The following is a 24,113-nucleotide window of genomic DNA, read 5'->3' as shown; positions in this document are numbered from 1 at the left end:
TGTCGTATTTGAGAATAAAAACATCCTTTATTCTTGATGCATATAAAATGGCTGCACAGTGAAGTAGTCTACTAAACAGGAGGGTAGAGAATGGTTCTCTTGGGAGAAAAAGAATTTAACGCAGAATCTGAGCTTCCCCTCCCTTCTTGGCTCAGGCAGAGTGAAAGGCAGGGGTCATCACCCTGTTGAAGGCAGCGCTTTGCAGTGATACTGAAGGGGATCTAACGTTGCTTTTCTTAGGTTTTTATTTGAAGCAAGGATGGGATGACCAAAAAGTTATCAATAAGCCGTGGGAAATCCTAGGGACAGTTAGGCTGGTCTAAAAAGTCACAGGAGGTTTGGGGCTGCGCATTACAGTCATATGGAGCGGCATTAGTAAGTAAGCTTAGCTACTTTTGTTGAATTTGTTCAGTGAATTGTCTTATGGGCACTTTGCATCCAAGAAGGAATTTGAAGTTAAAGTGAGGACTCTTTTTTAAAAATGAGACAGTTTATAGAGAAAAAATGGCTATCATAACAGGAATGGTACAGACACCGAGTGGAAAAGATTCAACTCTAACCATAAACAAGGGCATGGTAGGGTAGACTGCCTGATGATGATGCAATTAATGTCCTTTCTGGTCTTTGAAGATTATACACTGTACTATTGAGATGTACATTTAATGCACGAATTAATACAAAGATTTATTAATGTACCAAGTTCCCACCATGACGCAGCACAGTTAACAGAATTACTCAAGTGCTGCGTCATTATTCTGAGGACACATGCACATACCGACGAGCTGATGACTAAGGATGGAGTACTATACAGTGCACAGACGTAGTGGAGACAAAGTTTTCCTCTTCAAGTTGCATGCATTTCAGTCACAGTATTTGTTAGACTCAGAATAGCAGTACAAGGCTTCATGAATAATCACACTATTAATGATGCAGATGGATAATAAGGAGTCACTCTGATGGAAGCAAAGTAGAATGCTCAATATAAACCTTTAACAGACATGTATGGCTGTTCAAGAAATTAAAAAATCCTACAAGGTTTTGCTGTAAAAGATGCCCATCCCATTTAAAGCCAGTATTTCCCTATATGCCAAACTTGAACTAGACACCCAGGCGTACCATCACATGTGCTTTTACTTAGTGTATGCTTTTCAACCGAAAGAAATAAGAACCAAACATTTTCTCCATATAATAATTTAATATATGCCAGCCAAACAAAGTAGTTTATCTTTATTCAATTAAATAAAAACAGACCTGTCAGGTATATTATATAACATTCACTATATACACATGATTTCGCCAATGCAAGGCAATTCTAGGTGTGCTAACTACTCAACCATTAGTAAAACATGAACGGTGTCGGTGAGGCCCAGAGAGTGCTTTGTTTTCACATTGGGTGCCTGCATTTCTGTAGTATGGTTGGTTAGAGGGACAGCCACGAGCCAGGACATACATTACCGGTAAACTTCTGAGGGACAGAGGGGTGGGGGATGACAGTCTAGCATAGATTAACAGTCTCCTAAGTGTAAATAGTATACTTGACAGTTACATTTTTAAAAAGTTCTTCTTCCATCACGTTAATGACATATGAAATTTCTTGTTTGAAGGCAACACCACCACATTTTGTTTGTGAGTGGAGATAGGTAGGGAATGTTCTTTAAATTGGTATAATTATTAAAACAATAACAGTAACAAAAAGTACCTCTTTGGTGAAGCCTCGGTACCCATTCAATTCAATGTAATAATCTGTAAACAGGACTGTAGTGTATACAGTGCTGGGCCTTGATTTCAACAAGGTCAGGTACCACAGCCTTTCCTCACAGTCCTCTGAATGACTTTTACGAAAATATTCTAAAGTAGAAGAGTAAAGCAAAAGAAAACAAAGGAAGAGAGTAAGATCCCTGTTTAAGATTTTTTTAAAAAGTGCATAATATTTTGAATTACAAAAACTGTCAACACATGGGCCTGTTGGACATTAGACTGTTTTCCATCCCTTTAATGATAAAGATCACTTCACAAAATGAGGGCTCTTGCCTATTGGCCAGAAAAGTCCCTCACATGATTTCCAAGTGCAGTCAGTTATTCAGTTCCTCTAGATCAGTCTCCACATTCTAAGCTGGAATACCATCTTACTTTGCAATTACGTGTAGATTAAAACTCATTGTCTTATAATACATCTCGAAGTAGAGTCATTAGTGTTTGGAGCTCTCGTTTTAACTCCTCAGTGCTGGCGTGTTCAGTGCATCCATCGCCAGCAATGGATTCGGGGCTAGGAACCTGCATCCCAGGCTAGAGGAGCTCAGGAAGAATGGGCATTCTCCAACAGTGGCGGCCCGTCTCTGTGCAGGGGTGGGTGTGTGTGCTCCCTTTTGTAAGTTTTTGGAGGGAGTTTAGGGATAAGTTGAGAAGTGCTTTGTCGCGGAGGAACAGGAGGCCCAGCAATGGAATGAAGGTCCACTTCCTGCGTCAGTGGTGGTGATGGCAGATGCCTTCTCGTGCCATGGGGAGAAGGGGTTTGGGGAGGTGGAGGTGTGAAAGGGGAAGGGCTGTTTGGGAAGAAGGCGTTGCCATGATCACCCTTTTTGCCCAAAGGGGGAGGCTGGAGATGTAATGGCGAGCTCGAGAAAACATCAGGCGTCCTCACAGGTTCTCGGGGTGGTAACAAGGGAGGGCTGTCAGGAGGGTCTGATACAGAGGTCCGATCTGATACTGAGTATCGTGGAGAATAGGCTTTTGATGTGGGCTGCCTGGGAGGAATAGCCGGGGGGCTGTCCAAGTGCTTAGACATGATCTAACAAATAAAGCAGAACAGAAAACGTGTTAATAGCCTCAAAGAGTACCAAAAGTATATTAAGAGTTAACTTGGAATTTTCAGACATGTTACTAACACAACATTGGGTGCAGAACACAGAGTTTCACATATGTATTAAGAGAGATGTTTATATGAAAAGAAAAACACTTTGAGTGCTATATTTATACTTAATTCTTGAACTATTAAGCCCTAATACTTTGTTCTGTTTTACCTTGGATGGGGAGGATTCCGCTGGGGCAGACTCTGGCCGTCTTCGAGGAGGGACAGGAGGGGGCACAGGCACTTCATCAGTGCCCTTGGCTAAACTTATAGATGAGACAGAAGCAGATCCTGTAGGGTTAATTAAAAAAAGATTATGAGACTTTTATTTTACTTATTACTCTTGAAAAGACTTAGATGGAAACTTCTTGTACTGACTAAAAGAAATGTGTTGAAGTACCAAAAGCAGTTTAATAAACTAATACCTAATACTATATATATAATTAAACTATAAAAACATACAGAAATTTCCTACCAGTTGCTTTATATGAAAAAGCTGCCTAAAATACTTTTTTTTTCTTCTTGAACAAAATAACACTGCTATTGTTAATCTATAATTGAAATTTTTATTTGGGTCTAATTTTCATATTTCTGTTGGAAACATAATTTGAAAATCTTTGAAATGGTCTTTTTTTTTTCCCTTCAAACTGTGGTAGGTTCTTTTTTTTCTTCAGTGTTATTGCTCTCAAAGTACTGTGTTCTGACTAGATAGTTTCTACAACACTCTCTGATCTTGACAGTTCTATTGCAACATCTCTTACATGGTACACAGGAGAGAATCTGAGGCCAATTCACATTTTGCTTGGGTCCAGACTCCCCTTAGCATATAAACAAAATTAGAATCATTGTATCTAGTCTAAAAACAGCCACGACGGACTTATTCAGAAGGCCAAGGAGAGCTCTGATAGTGAAAACACGATCTATACTAAAATCTAGTGACCCTCTTGGGTCACTTAAGACCAACTTGGTGAAATGGCACAAAAGAGTTAAATAAAACTAGAGCCTATCTTATAGACAGCTAGTGACAAAGGCACAGTGCTGGCACCTGAATGTTTACGCTTTGACAGATAATACTTACGCTACTGTTAGTTTATGAACTATATAACATTCGAAACTGCACTTGGCAGGCCTTTCTATTCCTTTAAGCATTCTAACCGCCCCCCACATTAAATGTTTTAACAATAGAATGTAGACTCTTTTGTGCACTTATATCCAAATGGTCAACATGTGCGCGTGTGCAAGCCAGAGATCAATGTTGGGAGTCTTCCTCTACTACTGTCCCCTTTATTTTTGGGGACAGGCTCTCTCATTGAATCGGAACTCAGATTTCTGGCTAGGCTGGCTGGCCAGGGAGCCTTTGGATTGGTGTCTCTGACCCTCACCATAACTCTCCAGTGCTGGGATTATAGGCATGCGATACCAGCCTGGTTTTCATATAGATTTAGGGAGATCCCCAGTCAGATCCTCAGGGCTGCATAGCCAACACTTTGCCCTCTGAGCCATCTGCCCAGACCATGGTCAACATTTTGGTCACATACTTTTAAAGAAAACATATATACAAATAATTTAGCTTGTAATTGGTATCTATCAGTATATATATTTTGAAATTATTTGTACAAAGAGTAATGTCATTGACTTGTTAGTTTACTTTAAAGCTGAATGTAATGAACTGCAACAACACTTGATTTTATCTAAATATTTAGAGCTTGCAGCTAGTTATAATTACAAGGTAGTCCTTATACAGTTAAGTGCAGCTATTTGCCTGTACTCTGCTGTCAGCCGACTGTGTGTCCTCTGTAGTTAGATGGTGCACAGCTGCCAGCTTCCCACATGCACATGCATACTCTTGTTTCTTTTCTAAAGTATATTTAGAATTGTACAGTTGGAAAAAGAGACATGGTTAAATATGGAAGTGACTCATTTAATAAGTTTTTTTTAAGAGGAAAAGGTTTTTATAAAAAGCAGGAGAAGTATATAAACTTCAGGCAGCTGCAGTGAAGGCTCCTGTCTAAGATGGGGCAGGAGGAGAGGGAGGCGGCCTCAGTCTGGTGTTTAAAGCCAAAGCAGCAGTGAATGTGAAATCAGATACACTGACTTGGGCCCTGTAACTTGGGGAAAGACTGTATCGCCACCTGTGCAAAGGAAACGGGAAAAAGTTGTTTTCTCCTACTGATATTCTCAACTCATCCATAAAAATGCTGTTCTCACCATGCTAGTTTTAAAAAATGTCAGAATCATGTTTAGAAAAATTCATTAATACTTTTGAGAAGAAAACAAGGAGTTAATATCATATTGGGATTTTAAGTTTTTCTTAGTTCTTAATGTCATAATTTAAATGAAAAACATTCATTAGAAAACAGTATGATGCTCTATTATCAGAAGACTTGCAATCATTTGTGTGTGTGATTGTGCACATGTGCCGTAACGTGTAATGACGTCAGAGGACAGCACCCAACTTGCATAAATCAGTGTTCTCCTTCCACCAGAAGATTCTAGGGTTTGAACTCAGGTTGTAAGGCTCAGTGGCAAGCACTAACCTGCTGAGCCATCTCACCTGTCCCTGGAAGGTGGTGTAAACTCTGCAAAACCCAATTCAACTGAAGAATTTAGCTAGACTCAAATTGTTTACAAAAGATTAAAGCCGGGCGTGGTGGTGCACACCTTTAATCTCAGCATTCGGGAGGCAGAGGCAGGCAGATCGCTGTGAGTTCGAGGCCAGCCTGGTCTACAAAGTAAGTCCAGGATCTTGTCTTGAAAAAACAAAACAAAACAAAAACAAACAAATAAAAACCGTTGAAAATATGTTCTTACAACATATAGTCATAAAATATTGAGTTTTGAATATTTAAAACAAGCTTCTGTATTCATAAACTTAAAAACTTTAGCATACAGTTGGTTCTTACATTTTACTTAGGAAATTCCTTGATAAATTTGGCATGCCTAATATAAAAAAATTAATTGTTTTAAGAAAAATTAAGTCTTTAATTAATTTAAGTATTACATTTTTTTCTTAAAAGCAAACATTAAAAAAAAAAAAAAGCCCCAGGAACATTAAAACAGTGGTTCTCAACCTTCCTAATGCTACAACCCTTTAATAGAGTTCATGTTGTGGTGACCCACCACTATAAAATGATTTCATTGTTACTTCAAAACTATAATTTTGTTTGTTATAAACTGTAATGTAAATATTTTTGGAGAGAGGTTTACCAAAGGGGTTGCAACCTACAAGTTGCCAGCCGCTGCATTAAAATGTAGGAAAATTGGGAGGGAGGGCTGCAACACATAGGCGGGCTCAACTTGTTCTTGTTACACTTTTCATTGCCAACAAACTGGATAATGGCTAAGGTAATTCTTACAATAGGACACTGAACTGATGACTTAAAATTTCAGATTGTTCTCTTACTTGGTTTTATATAATATGCAATAACTCAATTAATTTGGGGCATTTTCCCAGGTGACTAGGTCAGCAGGAAGGCAACTGTCCACTCTGGTTCATTTAGCCTGGCACTGACTCTTTTGTTATCCTGACTTCATTAAATCAGTGTCGTATCCCAGGATTTCCTTTTTTTTTTTTTAAAGATTTTATTTATTTATTTATTATATATACAGTGCTCTGCCTGCCTGTACACCTGCAAGCCAGAAGAGGGCATCAGATCACATAACCGATGGTTGTGAGCCACCATGTGGGTGCTGGGAATTGAACTCAAGACCTCTGGAAGGGCAGTCAGTGCTCTTAACTTCTGAGCCATCTCTCCAGCCCAGGATTTCCTTTTTTATAAGGAGCAATTTAGCATCACTAATAAGTAGATTAAAACTCATTTTTATACTCTAAATAACATGAAGATGGTCTAATTTCCTTTAAGTCCTTCTGAGGAACTACAGAAGAGATCAATTATACCATTTTAGCACTTTACCTACTTACACATTTCTCATTTTCATTTTTTTGATATTTATTTTTTATTGTGCGTGTGAATCGTGTATGCTGGACCTAGAGAGGACTGGAATTTCAGGAGTTGTGAGCTGCCTTCTGGGTGCTAGGAACGGAATCCAGGTCCACCTGCAAGAGCAGTAACCGCTCTTAACCCCTGAGCAAGCTCTCCATCCCTCAATGTTCTTAGGAAGGAAACAGTATAGTTCCTTAGAGCTTCAAGGCCATTACAAACAATAAACTCTAGTCAGCGTCGGCGTAGCCTTTCAGAAGATAAGCAATGGGGCTGACTTTGGGTTGAGTGGGACATGCTCAGGTGACAGCAGGCTGCACTGCAGTAGCCCTTTTCTGACTGGGAAACACGGGGGAGGCAGTCAAACTAGAGACAGCACAATGGGGGGTGGGGTGAAGGCTCTAGCCACCCCACAGCTGTAGATCTGCTGTTCAAAGCAGGTGAGCACCTTTACAGCAAATCGGCTGTGGATGTGACTTAAGTAGTGGCTAGCTGAATGTGAGGATAGTTTTATATTAACATGAGCTATTATTTTATTTCAAAATGAGTTCTTTTCGTTATTATTAAGGGGAAAGGGAGGTGTAATAATTTCTTTAGGATAAGAAGCTGAGAAAACCCTAAGGTTAGGGTGACAAAGCTTCCTTGTTCCTGGAGCAGTTTTCCCTCTTTGTCTAGAAGCTTTAGTTAGTGCCATTCCCCTGACGCATGCCACTGAACAACAGGGCACTGCCTTCTGCAATGGTGACCTACCCTTCCACTAGTCACTGAGATTCAAAACTAGTAGGGAAAATGGGTTTATGTTTTTCCACCTCTTCTAGTTTTAGTGACTTAACCTAGTAAGAAAAGCAGAATTTACAACTGATAAGTTTTCATGTGCTTTCAATAATTCATTTATTTGGGAATCCTTATAATATGGACTTATAGGTATCTGCTGTAGGGAGAAATAATACAAACATCTAAGTGGTCCAATGATAATGAATTTTAGTCATACAGGCTGGAAAACTATGGGTTTTGTTTTAGTACTCAAAAGGACTGCCAAATTGGATAGAATGTATTTTTTAAACTTAAGTGTCTATCTGTACTTATCAAAAATATCTGCATTGGCTTACTATGTGTATAATGTGACTTCATGATCCTCACTCATCAAGTAAACTCTTTTTTAAAATTTTTTTATTAATTTATTCTTGTTACATCTCAATGGTTATCCCATCCCTTGTATCCTCCCATTCTTCCCTCCCTCCCATTTTCTTTCCCCTTATTCTCCTCCCCTATGACTGTGACTGAGGGGGATTTCCTCCCCCTGTATATGCTCATAGGGTATCAAGTCTCTTCTTGGTAGCCTGCTATCCTTCCTCTGAGTGCCACCAGGTCTCCCCCTCCAGGGGACATGGTCAAATGTGAGGCACCAGAGTTCGTGTGAAAGTCAGACCCCACTCTCCACTCAACTGTGGAGAATGTTCTGTCCATTGGCTAGATCTGGGTAGGGGTTTAAAGTTTACTGCATGTATTGTCCTTGGCTGGTGCCTTAGTTTGAGCGGGACCCCTGGGCCCAAATCTGCCTATCATAATGTTCTACTTGTAGGTTTCTAGGACCCTCTGGATCCTTCTACTTTGCTATTCTCCCATACAAATACATTTTATGTAGTGCAAAGACAAGACATGCCACAAGTTGATTACAAATGCATGCATGCCATAGGAATAACTACAGAGGATTCTGGGCCAAATCTCAAAATATATCTACAAAGATTTAGATTTTTAGTTGGTTTCTCTGGGTTAGAAGAAGCCTAAAGTTGCACAAGGCATGCAGAGAGTATTTTATCAAGAATCAGGAAGGTGATGAGCAAACCTGGATCACAAACCAGGATTCCTAATGTAAAGGTTGGTGCTTTTCAGCTTTTCGTCCAAATAAAAAGGTTATGTGGGCCCTGATGTCAGCACTGTGTCAAATCCTTGGGTGGAGTTTAATCAGCTAAGAATGCCCATGGGAAGAATAAGTGGAACCATTCATCTGAGGATTAAAGTTGATTTGATTCAAAGTTTGGTCTAACAACAAACAGACATAAAAGATGATGTGTTCTCGGGAGAGCTGGAAATACCTAAGAGTGAACGATGCTTTGTTGAGGGCCAGCTTGATAACCCTGTGACTGCTGAGCACTCTTAGGCTTGTTTGAATTGAGATGTGCTGTAAACAGGAGACAGACGTTGGATTTTAAATAATTAAACATAAATGTAAATGTCTTGAAATAATGATTTCATGCTAAAGTCATTTTTTACATACTACATTAAATAAAACATTCTTTAAGTTATGTTTGCTTTTTCTAATGTGGCTACTAGACATTTACAGCCAAACATATGGCTCTCACGTTTCTCTTGGACAGTGATGACACAGCAGTCACTGATTTGTATGGCTTTGCTTTTCACAGTACCAAGACCTACGTGTTATCAGATACTACAGGGAGTCTGAGGAAGGGATATCCAGCAGTTTGGATTTTATAGACTATAAAAGCAGAAGCCACTGCAGAATTTGGTGGGGAGGGAATGATGTGCTTTATATTCAAATAAAATACTTTTGTGGGCTGGATAGATCACCCAACGATTAATGTACTTGTTGCTCCTCTAGAGGACTGGGGTTCAGTTCCCAGCACCCACATCGCAGCTCACCATGAACTGCAACTCAGCACCAGGAGATTTACTGCCCTCTTCTGGTCTCTGCATGCAGGCACCAGCTAACAAATGGTGTACAGACATTCACAAAGGCAAACACATATGTGCATAAAATAAATAAAATTAAAAACAAACCACAGGGTTGATAATATTTGAAAATTTTTTTTAAAGGACGACCTTTGTTTCCTCTAGATATGAGAGGTGCAACTGGCTAAGTTTAAAGAGTATTTGTTCAGCACCTTTTTAACAACTCCCAAGTTCTAAAGTTTAATTTGAAGAATTATAGGTCTTTTGAAGTACCCGGCATGTGCATACGTTCACACATACATGAATGAATATATACATAAGTACAAAGGTTATTTTCACCTCTGGCATGAGCAATACTAACAACTGTTCTGAAGCACTTAAAGTTTTAGCACCTACTTGAGTGGAAAGGGCTTGCTGAATGGTCAGAGTCAAACACACTGCAAACGTCTGTGGTGCTGGAAGCCCCGGATGCAGGAGGAGGTGTCAGCGGTGTTCTTGGAGAATTAGGTGCAGATGCTGCACTTTCTGTCTCACTTTCAGGGATCCTACTGTAACTGATTTTTCTTGGCTCCTGCTGCAGAGGGGTGGGGTGTCTCATGGTTCCTGGTCTTGGGTTGGACGGACGAACACCAGGAGATTTTAGGGGATAGCTGTATTTTTTTGGCTATAGACATGAAAAACAAACACAAACCACAATACTTAAAACATCACGACTAAAAGGAATGTTTTTCTCTATTCTGATAAAATTCTACTAATAGTTAAGACAATTATAAATTATCAATATGGAAATTTCATAATGGTTCAGAGTATCCCAAGTTACAGCATTGTTAACTTATTCTGCTGAAGATTTGGCTATATAAATTGTTAGAAAATGAATGTACTTAACTAAGTTTTACTATAAGTACCAGAATATTCATTAATGTAGCATCTTGGGGGAATGGAAAATTTTCTAAAACACACTATATAATTCTGTTTTTAAAACATACTACTTGGGGCAATTAAGTCTTGCTGGAAACGCCAGGATAGTCATAAGTTGTGAGACATTAGGACCATATAGGCCACTCACAGATGGACTGAGCTGCCGGCATTTTCTTTGAGTTGTGTGGACATGTCAACTTTAGGGCCCTTTTCCTGGTGAATGACAACTGCACAGTGACAGCAAAGTGCCTCAGTGAAGTCGACATACATATTTCCAATGAACTCTTTTAGGTTCATATTTAAAGGCTGTTTTAGAGTTTGAAAAATCTGGCTGTAAGTCACAGACATTTATTGTGACCACTTAGAAACTATATTTACTTTTTGACTTGTATGATGAGTGGGTGAGCCCCTGCCCTTGAAATAAACTTTAACTTTTGTTAAATCTAAAAATAACAACTATAAATTTACTCAATTTTATCATCATATTGAAATTTATTAAATTAATATTAAGGTTCACTTATTTAAAACCAAGTAGGATATTTCCAACTATATTTATTAACATATTCAGATCAGTGAGGGGCGATACTGAGCAAAGACCTGGTCAGGCACTAGCAAATTACTACAGAATAAAAGAACTACTAAAAGTATGTTTATGCAAACTTTGCATTGCTATGGCTAATGACTCATGGCTAAAATTTTTCATAAATCATTACTTTTAATGATTTACGCTAAAAGTGCACACCTTTAATCCCAGCACCAAGGAAACAGAGGCAAGTGGATCTCTGGTTTTGAGACCAGCCTGGTCCACAGAGCTAGTTACAGGACAGGATGGTCAGGTGTAAAAGAGAAAAATGTCTTGAAAAAACAAAACAAAACAAAAAACCCAAGTAAATATACTTACTAAACTTCTTAAATTCTATGCCCTTGAAATAACTTTTGTTAAAACTAAAATAAGTTAGCCTAAAATTTCTCACTTATGATATCATATAAAATTTATTAAAATTAATGTTAACGTTCATTTATTTGAAATCAAGTGGGATATTTCTGATTATTTACTAATCACTTTTAGCCATCACATTTATACCTCATCCCTAAATGCTTTCACACACAAAAAACTAATCTATGTAACATATGGAATGGATAGCCTACAATGGTGCAGAGGGTGTAAATATGAGAACCTGTGAATATATGAATGCTTACAAATCTTGGAAGAGGCTTAGGGTTCCGTGGTTCTATTTCTAGGGATTTGTTGAAAAGATAGTCTGTGAATTCTTTCTCCATGCTATTTCCCATTGGATTCAAGTTTTCAAAGAACCTCTAAAATAATTACAAAAAAAATGATTAGTATTAAATATTTTTAATCAAATTTAAAAAAATTAATTTAGGATATACTCAATATAAGAACATTTGAATTACTGATTTTCAGTTTTATTTTCCCTTTTCTCTGCTACAAAATAAACAGCCTTCATGAGGCACTATATAAACTTGATCAAAAATAAGTATCCTCACATGACTTAAATTACCTTGATATCTGACTCTACCCGTAAGCAGTAAGGCTGGTTTTGGTACTGCTGGATCTCTCCTGTTATCTCAGCCACTTTCCTCCTTTTGCTGAAGTTGATGAGCTCTTTTCCATGTCTTTTTAGGACTTCAGGGTTGCCTTCTTCTGTTTTTAAGATATTAGTGAGATAAATTCCTAGAAGAGACCATGAAATTACTTCATGGGTAAAGAAGGAAAAAAGGGTTTTCTTCCCTCTTTCTCATTAACTGTAGGTATAATTTGATAGTCATAGTAACCAAAAAACAATGTCCAGATTTCCATTCTATGAAAAACTACAAGCTCCATGAATGTAAGAGAAATGTTTGTATTAAATCCTTCTGTAAAATACTTAATTTTATAAATATTCAAGGAAAAGGAGATCAAATTTCAGAAACAGATTATTTTTAAAGAAAGAATAGCCAGTCTTCCATACTCCCCGTTGTATATGACTTGTTGAAGGAACTTAACAATGCTGTCACTGATGGGGAAAAATAAATCAGATTATATTTCCTCCCTTTTTAATTCTTAGTCTCACAATTTGGAGATGATCATGTTTGAACAGGCTTGTCTATGGAAATGTAAGAAAGGCTTCAGGTCTACCAAGCACGGGGTGACATTTTAGATTCGGTGCATCAGATGATAAAGGCTGCCTCAGACTGTTATTTGGTCGGGAATGACCCTGAGCTTACGATCTTTCTGGCTTCAACTCTTGAGCACTGGGATTACAAGCATACACCACTAAGCTTGGTTCATGCTAGGCAGGCACTCTTCCAACTAAGCTACACCCCAGTCCGCTTCTGCTCTCTTTCTAGCCCTCTGGTTCCAGGAGTTATTAGCTCCTTTTCTTCCTGGCACAAAGGTTCTAGAGCCAGCATGCTGTTATCTACCTGTGCTAACTTATATAAACTGCTTAGTCTGTCTGTGCCTCAGTTACTCGTCTCTGAAACGTAGATGTAAAGATTGCTGTGGGAAACAAATGAGCAAGTTTACATATAGATTGAGATAGTGCCTGACAAAAAAATAGTGTGGTCATTGTTAACTGCTAATGTTGATATCTGAATATTCTCTCTCTTGCTTTTCCTTCCAAATTACACATTTTTTTCCTTCAAGGAAGGAGTAGAAAAGAGAGTTGTGGATACCTGAGTTCACTCACTGAATACAAATGTACTGCCTTTCTGCTGTATATTAATTATTACATTAGGTATGGCAAAAATATAGTGTGGGGGCACTGATCTCAGCTTTGAAGATGGGGTGCTATAGTTTTATGGGTACTGTACTAGGGCGTGCCGTGCTAGCAGTAATGTTTAAGGTGCTATGAAAGCACAAATGAAGCGCTTTATACTGTCGTGAGTTGTTGATATCACAAAAAGATCATCAGATTAAGGCTTGAGAAGTGAGTTAAGAGTTTAATGAGTAGAGTAAGAGAGGGGTACTAATGTGAAACTAACGTCATGCAGCGTGGAAGGCATTCTCAGAGCTGGCAGGCTGTTTGGTATGGTTAAACCCTAAGGGTTTGTTAATAATGTGGAGTGAAATAAAGACTGGCAGGGTGTTAGACACAGACAAGGTCAGTAGTTCTAAATTCTTAGCAGCCAAGGAGTACTTCTAAATAATGTCTTTTTTTCCTTTTCTTTTAAATGTGCATGTGTGTGTGTGTTTACGTGTGTGCATGCACAAGTGTATGGTGCTGGTTCTTGTCGTCTGTGTGAGTCCCAGGGACTGAACTCAGGTTGTCAGGATTGGTAGCCAGCTCACAAGCCCTAAATACTGTAATTTTTTGGGTCACATTCTTTAAAAGATTAAATGACTCAAGCCAGTAATTATAAAGTTAGCAATAGTAAGGTAAGAATGACACCAATGCCTGTTTGGTTTGGGCACATGATTTACTTGTCTGTTTCTCAGCACCAAGACTACATTTCCAAGGTATGTTCATTAAATAGTGTAGTAAGTGCTTACTGTAGTAAGCACAGGCTCTTGTGCTTTCTAACAAACATGTCCTTAAGAGTATGTATATTCAATGGCAGCCAAAATCAACTTTCCAAATTAGTCACAAATTGAAGTGTTGTAGATAGTAGCATCTGGTACTCAGACTGTGAAATGTCTTTTGTTAACTTTTATGATAGCATGGTGGTGCAGGACTATCTGGCCATCTTCGAGTACACAATGAGTCTCTGCCTTAAGAGAGAGAAAAAAAAAAAAAAAGAAACCATAACTTTTATCTAGGAGATAACAGTAGAAACAACTTTGCATTACGGGATTGCTAGCTGCACTGAACACCAAAGAAGAGCAATTTGAGGCGTTCATACTTTGTGTGTGCTTGGAGAGAATAAAAGGCAGACAAATTTTAAAAGGTCAACCCTTGCAGAAGTTATTAACTGCAGGCTGGAGAGACGGCTCAGTGGTTAAGAGCACTTACTGCTCTTCCAGAGGTCCAACATGGCAGCTCACAACTGTCTGTAATTCCAGTTCCAGGGGATTGGACACCCTCACACAGACATGAATACAAACAAAACACCAATGCACAAGAAATAAAAATAAATGAATTTTTAAAAAAAAATTAGTAACTGGGACTAGAGAGGTGGCTCGGTGATTACATGGTCTTGCTTCCCTTTTACAGGACTCAAGTCTGAGTCTCATACCCACACCAGATGATTCCCAGGCACCTCTAGCTACAGGTTCAGGGAATCTAACACCTTCTCTTAATCTCTGAGAGCACCCCCCCCCCACATGATGGTGTGTACTCTCTCTCTCTCTCTCTCTCTCTCTCTCTCTCTCTCTCTCTCTCTCTCTCTCTCTCCCTCCCTGTCTGTCTCTCTCGTTCTCTCTCTCTCTCTCTGTCTAATTTTAAGTAAAAAATTCAAAAGAACTGAGCTGGTTTAGACAAGGGCAGGGTGTAGCAGGAAGGCTTTGAGTTCTGTGCTTAAGGAGACTGAATGAGTGGTAGAGTGAAATGTAGGGTGTTCACATGTGTTAAAAACATAATATTCAGACAAAGTTGTAAAAATACAAGTATTGCTTTGGGAAATGTCAGCATAAAAATTAGGAAAGTATTTCATGCCTGGTTAGGGACTCGCCAAAAGAATGAAATCATGATAGTACTGTCCAGACTTTGTTGATCAGACACTGTGTCCATATAAATGCTTATGCATATGTGATTTTGAATTACAAAGAATATTGTATATGTACACATATAATAGTGACCTCCATTTTATATATAGCAAGCTTAATCTTTTTATTTTATGTGTCTGTGGCTGCATGTATGTCTGCATACCACATGTATTCCTTTTATACATAGGGGCCAGAAGAGGAAGTTATAGTCAGTTGGAACCACCTTGTGGGTACTAGGAATTGAACCTGGTACCTTTGGAAGAACAGTCAGTACTCTTTAACTGCTCAATCATTTCTCTAGCTCTACCAAGTTTGACTCTTGAAAGAAACAAAGAGGTGGGGGTAGGCGGGGAGGAAGGAAGGAAGAAGGAAGAAATGTGTCTGGCTGGGCACTCAGGAGGCAGAGGCAGGTGGATCACTGTGAGTTCGAGGCCAGCCAGGTCTACAAAGTGAGACCAAGACAGCCAAGGCTACACAGAGAAGCTCTGTCTCGAAAAACCAAAAAGAAAAAAAAGAAAAAAGAAAAAGAAAAAGAAATGTGTCTGTGTAGCTCTAAATGTGACTGTGTGTCTATCAAATACTAGTCTTAGTGGCAAATTCTCTTCTGTTCTGAAAGAATATAGTTCATTCACTCAAAAAACATTTGTTGAATGCTTCCATGTGTCAGGTTCATGGCTAGGTGCTAAGAATAGACAAAACATTGTCCCAGAGTTCTGTTCCTTTAAGAGAAAAAAAGAAAAAAAAAAAAAAAAAAAAAGGACAGAGCTACTGTGCTGTAAGCAGAACATGATATTACAAGAGGTTTATGTGCATCAAAGAATGAGCAATCTGCTGGGGGACCTAGAACCATGATCCATCTTTTAGTGCTAGGAAAGTGAGGAAAGGCAATGGCAAAAGTGAAGCTCACCCTTCTTTGTTACTTATGTCATGATGTTCTGGTTTTTTCCCATCCCCATACAGCCCTAGAGTATATAAATGGATCTGTTGGCATACTAGAAATAATACATTGAATCACAAAGTAATTACAAAAGAGTCACATTAACTTTATGGATATCATGCAGCTACTGTAAATGATTATATAAGAAGATTATTTAAAGTATAAAATGTACTTCAAATATGGCAAAAAAAAAAAAGTAACATGTGTGGCATACAATTACATACAATGAGTACATCAAAAACACTACAAGCAGGCCAGATGTGGTGGCATATACCTTTAATCCCTGCACTTAGGAGGCAGAAGCAGTCAGATCTCTACAAGTCTGAGGCCAGCCTGGTCTACCTAGTGAGACCCAGGACAGCCAGTGCTATGTAGAGAGGCTGTCTTAAAACAATACAAAACAGAGCTGGAGAGATAGCTCAGGGGTAAAGAGCACTGGCTGCTCTTCCAGAGGACCTGAGTTCAATTCCCAGCAACTACATGGTGGCTCACAACCATCTATGTGATCTGATGCCCTCTTCTGCCATGCAGGTGTACACGCAAGCAGAACACTGCATACATATTAAATAAATAAATAAACAAATCTTTTTTAAAAATACAGAACAAAACAAAAATGACAGGCAAATATTAGAGTATTTAATTATAAAGCTGCAGCAATAAAATATAAAAAAAATAGATACATTGAGGAAAATATCAGCATTACTATTGTTCTATGCACTACAACTTAAAACTAGGATAAAAAACATAAATGAATATAAAACCAGGAGAAAATGTACCAGTTACTAAGAGAACCAAACCATAAGAAAGATAAATTTCTACAAACCTTCAGAGGAATGCTCACCAAAGCATGCACATAGGCAGAAAAGAGAGGATGAGTCAAGAGCTGGGGATAGTGCAAGCAGAGCAGTTGCCTGGCAGGCAGAAGCTCAGAGTTCTAGCCCTGGCACTGATTGGGGGGAAAGGTGTGCGTGGAAGGGCAATGTAAAAAATATTGCAAGTGTGTAATGTAAGGAATAAATAACTATGGAAAATAAAGGAACCTACAAGGCAACAGACTGAGGTACCAGTCTTCAGTCTCAACCCAAGAAAAGCAATAGATTCAGATGGGACAGCCAGTCTTGAGAGGAAGAAAGGTACTCATCCTCCAGTGCAAAGGAGAGAAATAAGGCGCTGGCAAGTGATTAAAATACACATATGGCTGATTAGGTCTTCTACTTTATCAAAATTAAACTATTAGGCAAGTCTGTTGTCCCAAGCACCAGGAATGCTGAGGCAAGAGGACTGCAACAGTAACAAATAAAAGGATTCCAAGGATACAAAGACATGACTGACATAATGCCCGATGGCTGTCAGAGATGAGTCTAGAAAGTGAAGCAGGTACAAGCCAAGTTCCTGTCTGAAATGAGGGTCAGAGGGCTTTGGACTTGCTCTGCATTTTGAGTGTTTATGGATATGTTGGGTGTGGATTCTAGGTTGAAAGAGAAAATTCATTTATAAACAACATGTGCCTTAAATCTATGGCTGAATGTTTGTTTTCAGATAGTGTCTTTGCTATGCAGCTCACACTGGCATCACACTCTTGTGTGTCAACACACCTGCCAGGTGATGGTTATCTTACAGGGTTTGTACTGAACTGGTTTTGTTCATGACTCTTGAAATAAGGCCAGATAGCAGATTTTCTTTCCACTTGTGGTGTAACCTCAACAAGTTTCCTTTTTTTTTTTTTTTTAAAACATTGTGGATTTTTATTTTTACATTTAGGATGGTCAATCTATACTGGATTTGATTTTTTAAAAGTCCTAACAAAAATTCTGAAGGGATCCAGGTGCTATTTTCTATACTCATTTAATAAAATGTCTTGTTTTATCCAAAAGCATAATAAAAATTAGGAAGAAATACTTACCAAAGAAAGGCACACATGGTGGATTAATAGACCTGAGTTTTGCCAAATATTTCTTATAGTGATCTTCACTCAATTCATGAGCTTCTTCTAAAATTTTCTTTTGTCTACTTGGTATTTGCTATAATAACAAAAATAAAAATTAGGAGGCCTCAGTTACACAAGAATTGCAAATTTTGCCAAAAAAAGAAACATCCAACTAACCATTATGGCCCATTTATAATCAGTCTTGACTTCAGAAATGTCAGTACATTTTTATTTTTTAATTTATAATATGTATTTTTGAGACAAGTCTCAGTATGTATGCCTGGCCAGGTTGAAATTCACTATGTAGGTCAAGATGGCCTCAAACTCTTGGAGATCCACCTGCCTCTGCCTCCCAAGTGCTGGATTAAAGGCCTGAGTGGCAACACCTGGTTAATTTTTTTAAAGCCTTTCTCATACACTTGGAACAAACTTAAAAGTGTGCATGGCCGGGTGTGGTGGCGCACGCCTTTAATCCCAGCACTCGGGAGGCGGAGGCAGGCGGATCGCTGTGAGTTCGAGGCCAGCCTGGTCTACAAAGTGAGTCCAGGATGGCCAAGGCTACACAGAAAAACCCTGTCTCGAAAAACCAAAAAAAAAAAAAGTGTGCATGATATAGTTTATCTTGTCACCCTCATACAATTTATGTGATTGTTTAACTGAGCAAGCTGGCTTGGCACATAAAGGCACTTGTTGCATAAGCCTGGTGATCTGAGTGTGACTCCCAGATCCCCATTAAGATGATTGGAGAGAACTTAACTCCACAAAACTCTTTTGCCCTCCACATGTGCCGATGGCAGACAGACATCTGAGTGCACACACACACAAAATTAAGAAAATGAAATGCCGAATTTTTTTCTTCTAACAAGTTGGAACCTATGAATGAATTTCAATAAGAGCACTTAATTTTAAAAAAGAAACCAATTCATTATGAAATTTAGGTAAATCTAAATATCTAAGCTATTTCTAAAAAGACAAATGAGATATTTAAACATTATGTATCATAATTGTTAACATTTTGATTTCCCACTTTTGTTAGCACACATTAGTAATATACAATGGCAGGATTAATTATGACAGTTTCGTACGTGCCTGCAATGTATGCTGATCACATTCACCCCAGAGCTTTCTGGACAGTCCTTCTGCTTCCAGCCCTCCCTTCCACTGCCACGTCCCTTCTCTATCAGTGACTCACTGGCTGTTAATGGGGCTGCGTTGCTTTGAGGAGGAGTTACTTATGCAACACAGGGGACCTTACCCTGTAGCTAGGCCAACCGGCATACAATGTCCCTTATCCTCACCTTCTCACGAAACCACTAACCTCAGTTACATCCTGTGGCAGAGATGGGGCCTTACAATCCCCTCCCAGCTTCTATGACATGCTGATGGCCAGCTATGCATAGGTCTAGGCTGATAATCACAGCTGCTGAGACTGAAATTGGCCATGCCATGCAAATTCCTACTATTGTAATAAGCAGCGGATGTTCATTTTAAACCACATGTACACACCTACCTCAAATGTGTGGTCTAGTCTGTAAACGGGAGATGAGTTCATAGCACTGACAACTTCAAGGACACCATTGAAGTTGTTCAGCTCTTGAAAGACTTGCAGAATCTCAATTATTCGACTCACCACAGCTACTCTTTCTTCTAAGTTTTCTGTTTCTACAATACATCTAGAAATTGAAACAAACTAGAAATTAAGATGTTGAATTTTCCAAAAAAAACTATGATTCAAAAAGTTTCAGTGAAGTGTGTGTGTGTATCTCAGTGTGACTACAGAAAAGAGGGGGTGGATAGGAGACTGTAGAGAAAGGCTTCTGTAGCAGCAGCTGACCTTATCTGACATCTAGACCACTACAGCCAGAAAACCATTTTCCTAATATATTTAGCACATCCTCTATGATCAGCATTAGAATCTTACTGCATGTGTAAATCTTTGTCATTTAGGTGTGTCCTAAACATGTTTATTCTAGAACTGTTGCTTCCTTTGTGTGTGAGTATACACAGTTCTATTTTAGTGATTCATTCCTTTGTTTGTGTGAGACAAAGTCTTGCTATGTAGCTGAAGATGGCCTGGAACTGATAATATTCCTGCCTCAGACTTCTGAGTGACAGATTACAAGTGTGTATCACCATATCCACAGCTTAATTTTGTTTTGTTATATATAGACATAACTGTCTACATAGCTTTTAAGGTAACCATTAGTATATTGCAAAGTCAGTTGAAATACTTAAAAAGAAAAAGAAAAAAAAGAGAGAGAAAAGGCAAGTGAGGTAGCTCAGTGGTGTCGTGCCATGCATTAGGCTCTGAGTTTAACTTTCCAGAGCAAGAAACAAACAAAACATACTACTTAGAAGCAATTTTAAAAAGCACTTTGTTTTTACATACTGAGAAACTATATATTAAGTAATTTAGTATATAATGATACAATATATAGTATATGTTATATCTTTATTTTCCCATCAAATAAAAGTATTTTAAAAAGAAAAAGAAAATCCGAGTCAAGGACGGCTGATTAACAACTGCAGATGCCAGCACTTGGGAGACCGAGGCAGTGTTGCCATCACATCAGCCTGTACCACACACAGAGCTCCAGCCTGCCTGGTCTACAACATAAGCCCTCGTCTCAAACAAACAAACAAACACACACCCACAAAAAACTGCTCAGTCAACATTTACTCCTACTTTTTACTTGTTAATAATTTGTCAGTAAAGAAAAAAATTTAAGCATAAGATTTTAGTGACATTAATAGTTTATAGCCTATAATCTAAGAAAAATTATGTGTAAAACTAAATACACATTAACTTTTTAAAAATATAAAGCTAGCTACAGATTATATTATTTGACAAGGCTAATATAATACTAAGAATAAAACCACCACACTTGAGACGATCAAAAGAAAAGGCTTATTATCAAATTAAGTATAACATGTTTACATATTTAAAGAATTATGTACAAATATTCTGGCTAGCTTATTGGGTGAATAATTAAAAACATGTAATATAAGCATGATTATGTCTCTAGCTAGTTTGTTTGCTAAGGGTACAAATTAAGATCACTGGCAGTGCCCTTGGCTCCAGCTCTACTGGACTTGTAACTTAGGACCCCTGAGGTGAATAGGTGACGGCTTTCCATTACACAGTCCATTAAACACACCCAAAGGACAGTGCTCTGCATCTCACTAGCTGTGCTTCTCCTTCCCAGTATGCAATGCTACAGTTAGCAGGGGCTTCTGTAAATTAAAATAGATCAACTTTAAAATGAAATCAAGAAGCAAATGTTTGGGAGTAAATTCTAGTTTTACTCTTTTAGAGGAATATTTTCTCTGGCAGTATAGACACTCTAGCTCTCATGCGACCTGGGCCACTTCAGGCCTTCATCTAGACTTGCTCCATGTGCCAGCAGCTGCTTGTTCTTCTAACCCCAGGGAGATCTGTGAAATCTCACTTCTTTACTCAGAAAAATAATATGCAGGATGTAAAGCTTTTAAGGCCTCTAACCCCCAGTTATAAAGTGCACTGACTTCTTGGCTTCATCAGATACTATAGCTTGGCTGATTTGTACTCCAGTGAAAACTATGAAAGCAAACCACATCCACCCACCCTAACTCATAACACAAGTAAGGAAAGGTTTTGGAGGTGGCCTTAAAAACAAGCTGCAAATGAAAGATTGTTCAGGAAAATCTACAAAATAATTTCTTAAAGAAGGGAGAGTCTGGGGGTAATTTCCACTAAGTGTGTTCCTCCTCTCCTTCCTTTCTCTGGTGCGTCCATTCCAGACTGTTGTAGGTAAGAGTACCTAATTCCAGCTTGGGTTTTTCAGTAGTGGGGGGAGGGGAGTTGGCTAGATGGGTTCCTATCCTGAGGAGTAGGACTTCACTGAGTGCAGTTTTAATATTTTATAATATTTATTTTCTTAATATTTAAGATGTGAGAAGCCCTTCCCTTTGCTAACTTATGGGCTGAAGCTGTAGGGTAATTAGAACATTCAGAAAATAGCTCTTTGCTTAGCCCCTGATGGTGGTCCATGCTAAGAGGCAGCTCTAGAACTATGTCACACAGATAGTTCCTAATCTCTTACCATCTGTAACAAAGGTGTGTTCAGCAACAACGGAGGCTGTCATGAAAGGCAACTGCAAAGAAATCTGGAGATACAGGAAGACACGTAGCCTCAGCTGTGTGTTCGCTGGTTTGTTCAAGAGAACCAGGAAGGTAGTTGGAGAGGGAACCTTCTGGGATTAGAATAAATACCAGTGGCCCCCGCCCCCAAGCATCAGTTACTAAGAACCTTAGAATTTTTTACTTCCAAGAAGCCAGAATTTCATTGGCTTATTTTGCACAGCAACTTGTGCTACCAGGGAACTGTTCACAACAAGAGTGAACATGGCAATTAGAAGTTCAACATGTAGCAGTTCAGGGTGCACGGTCTGGGAGAGAGTGGATGTGAGCGATACCAGAACCAGTCTTCCCAGAGTGACTATGGGCATCACCAGATCTAACGTGCTTAGTTCACTTCACATTTAAGTAGCGAAGAAAAAGCTGTGGAAGGCAGAAGGCAGGATTGAAAGTTGCTATGAAGCACATAAAGAAATAAAAAGTATGACCATTTATGGTAGAATAAAAGCAGGGAGCAGAAACTGCCTATGTGAGTGACATGTTCACAGACTAAAGGGCAGCATTGTAAGGATGTAAGGAACGTACAGTGACAGCATGTATCTAGAAAGTGTACCATGAAGGCGATAAAAATCATAAAAAGAACCAAATGGAAACTTGGGAATGAAAAACTGGAGGGCTCAATAGTGGATATGAACCGACAGAATAAAAAAAATAATTTGAAGATAGAACTATTGCTCAAAACTAAAGGCAAAATATTTAAGCAACAACAACAATAAACTGAACATTTGTTGCTAAGTTGACCCACTGCACAAGAAACACTAAAAGAAGTCCTCTTCAGGCTGAGAACAAGTGGCCTCAGATGGTAATTTGAATTCACACAAAGAACAGCAGTAAGGGTAATTATGCAATTATAAAAACACTGTAAATGCCCATTTTTCCCTTGCCTGGTTTAAAAAATAACTGATTTAATGTGTATGAATGTACTTTTGAGTCTGTAGTATAAAAATGTAATATACTGCTAACAGCAGAACAAATGAGTAGATGAAAAGGGCCCTTCAAGGTTAAGATGGTGACAGCAGATGGCAAAGCAATAATTGTAATGAAGCGCTGCTGGATTTGCACCATTAATTAAGTGTTTCCAAACTGCAGAAAGAGGAGGAGCTAGAGACATGTGCGGGAGGAGCATCTATCTGCTAGGATTAAGCTGCAACCAATCTGCAGCCTAGGCTGAGGAAGGAAGGTGCATGTGGTTAGTTCTAAGCAACCATTAAAAGTCAAAATATTAGTGAAATTAAAATGCACACTAGAAAAATATTTAGTGTATAAGAAAGGGAAATTAAATAACTAAAGGCACGTGACACACAGAAACAACACAGCCCTGGAATTCATAGCCTACCCATTGCTACAGAACAAAATGTCAACAGCACTTACTTTTCGAACCATAGAGTGAGGTTAGTGGTGTGTCGAATCATCTTCAGAAGGTTGGGAGAATTAATTTCTTTATCTTCCTTTGTCCACACACTTCCAACTAATTCTGATGGCTGTACAGCTCTAAAATCATCAACATAAAAAGGCACATCACATTTCTCCTTCAGTATAGTTTAAAAAAAACTAAACTACTTTTATAAATGTTCCTGGTTCGTCAACAGAATGTTGGTGAAAACAAGATGAATATTTACAATTTTTTCTTTTATGTTTTCAGATTAAAAATACTTTGGTAGCTACTCTATATAATGCATTTATTGTTTACTTGTTTATTTTTAAAGACAGTGTCTTCCTATATAGCCCTGGATAGGTTCTTGCTATCTAGCCCAGTTGTCCTGGAACACATGGCTGTTCTCTGCTTCAGCCTCCTGAGTGCTGGGATCACAGCCTCTATAGCCATGATGATTTTATATTTACTGCATACCTTTACGTAATGTCTTTTTCTTTTAAAGCACTTACAGACATTACTTACTAAGGACAGTAAGATAGTTATTTAAATAGTATCTATAAAATAACCAATGAGGGTACAGCAATCACTAAAATTCATTTTTGGTTTGTTTTTGCTCTTACAATTGATAGAAAAGAAAAGCCATCCTACAAA

General features: G+C 38.5%; 1 protein-coding gene across 1 annotated transcript in view; it reads right to left on the bottom strand.

Annotated features, from left to right (window-relative positions):
• Positions 1–1,101: 1,101 nt before the first annotated feature.
• Positions 1,102–24,113, bottom strand: part of Sos1 (SOS Ras/Rac guanine nucleotide exchange factor 1) — a 77,869-nt gene continuing 54,857 nt past the window's right edge. Inside the window, exons 15-22 of the mRNA XM_051164073.1 lie at positions 23,459–23,578; positions 19,421–19,583; positions 17,887–18,004; positions 11,922–12,094; positions 11,599–11,715; positions 9,877–10,144; positions 3,021–3,139; positions 1,102–2,788 (exon numbers count right to left, since the gene is read on the bottom strand). Coding sequence (XP_051020030.1) covers positions 2,297–2,788; positions 3,021–3,139; positions 9,877–10,144; positions 11,599–11,715; positions 11,922–12,094; positions 17,887–18,004; positions 19,421–19,583; positions 23,459–23,578 — 1,570 coding nt within the window. The 3' untranslated portion in view covers positions 1,102–2,296. The remainder of the gene's footprint in view (positions 2,789–3,020; positions 3,140–9,876; positions 10,145–11,598; positions 11,716–11,921; positions 12,095–17,886; positions 18,005–19,420; positions 19,584–23,458; positions 23,579–24,113) is intronic.

This window comes from Acomys russatus, chromosome 1 (assembly GCF_903995435.1).
Source record: "Acomys russatus chromosome 1, mAcoRus1.1, whole genome shotgun sequence".
Lineage (NCBI taxonomy): Eukaryota > Metazoa > Chordata > Mammalia > Rodentia > Muridae > Acomys > Acomys russatus.
The sequence above is the reverse complement of the archived record's forward strand: the minus strand, read 5'-3'. Positions and strand labels throughout refer to the sequence as shown.